The following is a 7,580-nucleotide window of genomic DNA, read 5'->3' as shown; positions in this document are numbered from 1 at the left end:
TAAGTAATTTTTTAACGTTTTTCAATCTAAGTGACATTAATTTTAAAAAAAATCAATCAGCATTTGACCCACAAGATAGTGTCACGTAGGCCGAAAAGGGGTGAAAATTATTAATAAAATAAATTCAGGAGGTAATAGGAGCTTATTATAGTATAAGTGTGTCTCTGAGGCTTCGGGCATATGTTGAGGTGATACTTGTGTATTATCCATATGTAAAAATATTAAAGCATGAACATTGTTTCAAGAATTCTTGAAAGAGGGTATAAACAAACACAATTTCGAATTAAACTTTAACTATATAAATTTTTAACAAACTAATTTTTTTTTGAATCTATGACCAAAGCTAGCTTTTTTTTTGTGGTGCACCCTATTCAGGGGTGACACATCTAACATGATTTTCTCCATATTCGAGATTTGAATTTGAAATCTCTGGTTAAAGTTGAAACACTTTATTAATGCACCACAACCCATGTTGGTGACCAAAGCTAGCTTAGTTTAACTAACTGTAGTTATTACCAAAAATATAATATTTAAGTATAGGCAAAATGTTGAAACAGAGTGGATCAAAAGAAAAAAACAAAACATATGATCTGCCACAAGTAATAAAATAACTGAAGAATTCCTTTTTGTTTGAACGAAGAATGTTGTGTTTGTTTGTATCTATGCATGCGGTTGTGCTCCTGCTGGTTTTGCATTGAGTAGTGGTTGCAGTGCCTTGACGACAATTGTCATGTTTGGGCGGAAATCTGCCTCGTATTGAACACAAAGTGCTGCAACAGCTGCCATCTGAGAATAATTAAACTTAAGATGATGTGAGAAAATAGTGCAAGTGTTTGACAAGGATTAGGTAGAGAATATACAACCTTAGCAATTGCCTTTGGAGGGTACTCATTATTTAGCTTAGGATCTACACACTGCTTTACTTTGTCTTCACTTAGTCGTGGAGTCGCCTGCAAAAATTAAATAAAATTATTTTAATTAGAGGCATTTCATTCATTATACTATACTATATAGTTTATTTATTTAAAACACCTACCCATGTGACAAGACTCTGTTGCCCTTTTGGCATTGTATGATCTACTGGTTTCCTTCCTGTCAAAAGTTCTAACAGAACAACTCCAAAACTATAAACATCACTTTTCTGTGTTATCTGTCCTGTCATAGCATACCTGCAATATCATCATTTTATGACACCATCCATTCATTAACTTTCAATCAACAAGGGCAAGGCTAAGGCTTACTCTGGAGCATGGTACCCAAATGTCCCCAGTACTCTAGTTGAATGCAGACGAGCTGCTGTGTCCGAACACTGGTTTGTCAAGTTGAAATCAGCAATTTTTGCAGTAAAATCATCAAACAGTAGTACATTGCTGGATCTGACATCCCGATGTTTAATTGGCGGTTGAACTTTTTCGTGTAGATATTCAAGGCCTTTAGCTGCACCATAAGCAATTTTAACTCTCTGATTCCAGGTAAGAACTGGACCAGGCTCAGCACCTTGTACTCCTTTTCTACCTACAACACAACATACAAGAGTTTTGTAACATGTTAAGTAACATTGGAAACTAATGATTTGAATTATGTATGTACCATGTAATACATCATGCAGCGAGCCCATAGTTGCAAACTCAAAAACCAAGATCCGATTGTTTGCTGTGAGGCAACATCCTAACAGTGTTACAAAATGCTCGTGCTTAAGTCTTGAAACCATTGATAACTGCATAAGAAACATTATTATTAGTTAACGTACGTACACGAATAAAAGCACATACTGAGACATTCATTCACCTGGGCGGTGAAGTCAGAATCTGGTTCTGGTGAACAAGCAGTATCCAATTTCTTTATTGCTGCTTGTTGGCCGTTGCTTAATTTAGCAGCAAAAACGCGTCCATAAGATCCCTCTCCAATCAGAGTTTTCTTTCCGAAATTGGCAGTAAGTCTATTTAGCTCAGCCAAAGACATTTCTGGTACCTCAATAGGTAAAATTTTTTGAGGAGGTCCACTCTTAGGAGCAGCACCACCACTTCTTGCCTCTCCTCTTTCACTACCTGCTGCATTATATTTCAAGTAAGAGTCTCATACAATAAAGTTGCTACTTCATTTAGAACAACACAATTCAATCAAAATTAATATCAAGAGGCCGGTTAAGTATATGTATGTCATGAAAAAATACCAGCACCATAAGATTGCGGATTGCCCGCTTTCGGAGGTGCGGTATTTTGATTAACCGGTGGACCGCTGATATAACTGTCTTCTTCAGCACCTCCACAGCAAATCATATTGTTCTTCAAAAACGTACTCGATCTTCTCAAATATATTTATTTATTTAAAAAGCTAATTAATGAACGTACCAAAAATATTTGGAAAAAGGTCAATATTAGAGGATGGGATGCCAAAATATAAAATGTGGAACAAGGGAGAAACAAGGAAGAAAGTCGCATGGATTCTTTCAACTTATAAAACTGAACACATGACTTGTGCGTTCTACGTGTCTCCCTTAACTTTGCACGTCCTTCCCCTTTTCAATTCCTCCGCTCCTTATTCCATCTTCTTTCTATATAAAATTATTACTTCATACCAGGCCACATCAAAATTTTAATAATATTTTTGGTCTATGAATTCACCTCCCCCCCATTTTTTCCTTAAATTAAATAGCTAACATTTAATTGGCGCAAAATAAATCTCTAGTCATGATTTATATTATAAATACATTATATATATGTATATATAATCTCACAATCTTAGTAACATATTATCTTGTCTACAAATATAGGAAACATAGTTACTCATGATGTTTCTTTTATTTTAATCCTTTTACTTCATTTTTAGACAAAATAGGATGAAAAGAAGTGAAATAAAATAAAAGAAATACTCTCCTCTATTTTTTTATTTTAAGGAAGAGAACTATTTTTTCTATACATATAGACAACATAGTATATTGCTATAACTATGGGATTACAATAATTTTTTTAAGCAAATATATAATGTATTTATTAACTAAATCATAATTAGAGATTTACTTTGAGAAATTAAATCTTAGTTGTAATGACTCTCGGGGCTATTCCTGTGTTTTAGGCGTGCCTTTTCTATTTTGATCCTTCTCGTAGCTTCCTTGTAACTTGTATGTGATGTTGGGTTGGGTCGCACGCTCCCTGAGGTATTTGGTTGAGTTTGGTGCGAGTTTGAGTTTTGAAAGCTTAAATGCTTGACTTCAGTCAACATCTAGAGATTCTGACTTCGGATCAAAATTTCATCACTTCCATCTGCTCTAGAAAGGTCATTTTGGTCTAGTGTGATGATCAATTTGGGTTTCGAGGCTTCCGTTTGGAGTTGGTGCGATAAGGCATTTTAGTTTTGGAGTTCAGCCAAAAGTTTGACTTGGCCAACTTTCTTGATAAGTACACTCAAAATCAAATTCTATCAATGCGGTTAGCTCCGGAAAATCGGGTTCGATCTAGAGAAACCTTTGGTTTGGGTCCCTATGATTTTTGGTGAGCTTTTAGCTTTTGGCATTTTGTTTTTTCTTTGTTAAAGTGTTGACTTTGTCAACATTTTGACAACAAGCTCCGATGGTTGTTTCTTTGATTAAATTTGAGGGCTTAAACATATGTTTTTGGACACTTAGCCTTTTTCTAAAAAATCTTGTGTCTGATGAGCTGGCTCTTGCGAACCCTTGGTCTCTTAAGCGATATTAGCTTAAGAGACCAATGGGCCACTTAAGCGAAGAAAGTTTGTGGGGATAATGGTCGCTTAAGTGACCAACCTTGGCTTTTATGAAGGTCGCTTAAGTGATCAATAGGCCTCTTAAGCAAAGGGCGCCTCTTAGTCGGGGTTCACTTTTGTGAAGACTTTGGTCTCTTAAGTGATGTACGCATAAGCGATGTCCACTTTTTCCAACATTTGTCATTTTTGCGAAGATTGCTGGAATTAAAATCTCATTCTCTTCCTTATTTCTAAATAAAACCCATTTGAGGTGGAACTCAACCTTTGGTGTTTTGGGGAATTTCTTGACCATTTTCAACATTTTCAAGGTTATTCTCTTTCTTTCCCCCTACTCTATACTTTTACGCACTTGATTTCACAGGATGACATAGTCCGGGCATACTTACTCGCATAATATTTTCGTAGCAAAATTTCTAAAGATGGTTATTATAAAATTATTAAAACATGATAAACAATTATAATCAACAAGAGATTATTAGGAATAAAACAGTTTAGCTACTCATGGATGTAAATGAGTATACCTGTTTTTGTAGATTTGTCATATCTGATTTGGTTTCCATAGCTTTAGTCAGACGAAATGATTATTAAATCATTATTATTGCATAATAAATAAGTATAATCTATTAAGAGGTTAGAAGGAATAAGATTTTTAGCAAAAACATGTTGAAATGAATACTTATTTACTAGATGATGATGTTAATTACAAGATATTGATACTCTATATATTGAAAGATCTTAATACTGATATAAAAAGAATAATTTATGAAAAATTATTGACATACTAGATAATCTAAGAAACAACCCAAGGTTGGGCAGAATTAGTTATACAAGATGATTTTGACATAGATTTATATAATGATCTAGAATTATTCATAGACCAATGATTGATTATTTATACTTACAATTCTGGAGAGAAACTAAGGAAGAAATAGAACTACTTGAAAAGCTACTTGAAAATTTGTACAAGTATTTAAGAACTCGAGAAAATAAATATTTAGAATATATTGCAAATAACGCTAATGAAATTCAACGATTAAATCTAGTTAAAAAAAATATTATGAAAAAATATTTTATTCCTAAAATCATGAAGAACAATCCGAAAACAAATAAAGTAACTACCATAACAAAAACTAAGATAGAAAGAAAAATACGAAAGATACAGAAAAAGTTAAAAACTTTATATATAGAATATGAATTGTTACAACTTACTAAAACAAATACTAGCAAGACAAATCCTTTGATAGATATAATTTCTAAAACAGAATATAAATATGTTTGTTATCTGAAAAAACAATATGAACAAAGAAAAATATAAGCAACAACTGATAGAAAATATAATTGAAAAAAGACAAGAGTTAAAATATAGAAAAGAAAGACTAGAAGAAAATATGTTAGTAGGAGTATGTAATAAATCGATATTAGCACAAAGAAAAGTTATATTTATGCTAGAAATACAAATAAATTGCCTTGAATATAAATTACAACATGAATTATAATGAATAAAGAAGAATTTGCAGTAGATGAAAAAACATATGAAAATCAAGACGGACTGGTAATAAAAATAATAATTTTCAAATTTAGGAAGAAGGTATAAAAAAATAGGAAATAACTTGTATTTAATACTAGAAAAGGAAAAAGCAAAATTAGAAGATAATTTAACAGCGATGGTAAGAATAACAAAGGAAAACAAAGAAATAGATAAATCAAAAGAGATTGAGAAAATAAAAACACAAGCAAAACAGGAAGTACAAAATCTAGAAGAACTAAAAAATATAAAAATAAGTGAATTAGAAAAAGAATTAGCCGAGCTAAAACTATTATATGAAACCAAACAAAAAGAAAAACAAATAGAAAAAAATAAAGAACTAGAAAAAGATGAAGAACTTGAATTGACTAATGAAATAAAACAAAAATTACATGAAAATCTTGAAATAGACGAAATAAATGAATCATATACAATGAACGATCAAAAATCAGAAATAAGTGATATAAGTGAAACACACATAGAACTTTTAGAACAAGTAAATAACCCGAAAGAATTAGAAATAAATACAGGAGATGTAAATCAACCTAGCACATCAAGAGTTAAAACCCCGGAAAATAGTCCTAGGAGTAGTCCCAGAAGGACAACACCAACTTATTATACAGATAATTATGAACGATCAGATAGAACAAATGCAATATGGAATAGCAGATTAAATAAAAAATGGACGCCTAGACCAATAACTGAACAATATAACTTTTTAGATCTAGATTGTGTCATAGATATAAATAAAGCAATCTTACTATGGGTAGGAAATATATCTAAACAACTATTTGATAACAAAATAACAACAAAAGAAACACCAGGATATATAGAAAGAACATTTGTTGGAAAAACGAAATTATGGATAGGAAATTTATCCCCAGAAAGTCTGGAAACACTTGGGAGTGATAAGAAAATAGATGGATCTCTATCAACAACAAATATAGATATACTAGATAAATATGAATTAACAATACGAAATGAATTTGGTGGCATGACTACAGAAATAAAATAATAAAATAGGGAAAAAATAATAAATAGACAACTTATGACAAAATTAGCTATATGTAATATGTGCTATATAGAAGAATATACATGTGCATTTAAAAAATATTATTATAAAGCAAGATATGATACAAACGAAGCAAAAGATATAAGAAAACAATATTTTACAAAACTACCAGAACCATATAGTACAAAAATAATTAAAGATTGGAACAATGAAGGATTAACATATACTTTAGGAGCTAGAATAAAATTTCTACAACAATGGTTTGTACAATTATGTGAAAACTATAAGGAAAAAATAAAAATGGGGAGAGTACTAATTAAAAATCTAGCATGTTGTAAAGATAAAACAGCACCACAGTTTGATTGTACAAATAAATATTATAAAAAATAAAGATCTAGATGACACAAAAATTATAGAAAAACCAAAACTAGATATAAATATAAGAAACCAAGACAAAGATATTATGTAAAAAATTATAAAATAAAAAGACCGTATAGACCGAAAAGAAAACTAATAAAATGTACTTGTTACAACTGTGGAAAGATAGGACATTTAGCTAGAGACTGTAAGTTACCTAAGAATCCAAAAAGAAAACAAATTGCAGAAGTAATTATAGATAATGACGAATACATGCAGATAGATTACATAGACTATGAATTAAGCAAAAATGATAGTATATATGAATTATCAGATATAGAAACTGAATTAGGAAATGAAGAAACAAATATTGATCTAGATAATGATGCAATGAACGAAGAAATCTAATGTCTGAAGATGACATAAAGATAATGTCTAAGGAAGACTATCAAAATGAAGAATCATCAAAACAAAAAATTATATTTGATAATACAATCTTTGAACAAATAAAGGGAAAAGAATTAGATTTAAGTGTTGAAAAAATACTTGAAATACCTACCTTAAGAAATTGGTTCAAAAGACAAAAGGATGAATACTATGTCGTTAGCCAGAAAGAACACATCATAGATTGTAAATATACAAAAGGAAAGACACAAATACCTATACTAAATAAGAGGATAATAAATAAAGAAATACAAGATATAAAAGCTAAAACACGCATAAAATACGTACACTTAGGAGGAACATAAATATTGATAAAAGCTTGCCGTAGGGAAGGAATAGTAACACCCATTGAAATATATTTAGCAGATGATAGAATTATGTACCCTATAGAAAAAAAGCGTAATTAGTGCGGTAAAAGGAAATTTAATATACCAAAAATTTAAATTTATAATAAGTGCCAACTACTCAGTAGCATCAACAGATAGAAATATAGATAAATCATTAGTTTTAAATTGGAAA

At 30.8% G+C, this 7,580-nt stretch overlaps 1 protein-coding gene across 5 annotated transcripts; it reads right to left on the bottom strand.

Moving 5' to 3' along the window:
- Positions 1–428: 428 nt before the first annotated feature.
- On the bottom strand, positions 429–5,201 carry LOC101262392 (probable protein kinase At2g41970). 5 transcript variants are annotated; one of them, XM_010319580.4, is made up of 7 exons: positions 2,174–5,201; positions 1,789–2,051; positions 1,591–1,717; positions 1,242–1,515; positions 1,037–1,169; positions 864–950; positions 429–786 (listed from the first exon to the last, which is right to left on the bottom strand). In XM_010319580.4, exons 1-7 carry the CDS (start codon positions 2,277–2,279, stop codon positions 661–663), a joined length of 1,116 nt encoding a protein of 371 aa, XP_010317882.1. In that variant the 5' UTR covers positions 2,280–5,201; the 3' UTR covers positions 429–660. The 5 variants fall into 5 exon arrangements, with proteins under 5 accessions (XP_010317882.1, XP_004234864.1, XP_010317884.1 ...); XM_004234816.5 differs by having other exon boundaries at positions 1,789–2,048; XM_010319582.4 differs by having other exon boundaries at positions 1,789–2,048; positions 2,180–5,201.
- Positions 5,202–7,580: the final 2,379 nt, after the last annotated feature.

Source organism: Solanum lycopersicum, chromosome 3 (assembly GCF_036512215.1).
Source record: "Solanum lycopersicum chromosome 3, SLM_r2.1".
NCBI lineage: Eukaryota > Viridiplantae > Streptophyta > Magnoliopsida > Solanales > Solanaceae > Solanum > Solanum lycopersicum.
Note: the sequence above shows the minus strand (reverse complement) of the source record. Positions and strands in the feature narration are given on the sequence as shown.

Coding starts and splice junctions, on each gene's coding strand:
- LOC101262392 (XM_010319580.4), bottom strand. CDS start 2,279: ATGATTTGCTGTGGAGGTGCTGAAGAAGACAGTTATATCAGCGGTCCA. Junction 2,052..2,173: donor TCCGCAATCTTATGGTGCTG/GTATTTTTTCAT, acceptor AATATAATGCAG/CAGGTAGTGAAAGAGGAGAG. Junction 1,516..1,590: donor GCTGCATGATGTATTACATG/GTACATACATAA, acceptor GTTGTGTTGTAG/GTAGAAAAGGAGTACAAGGT.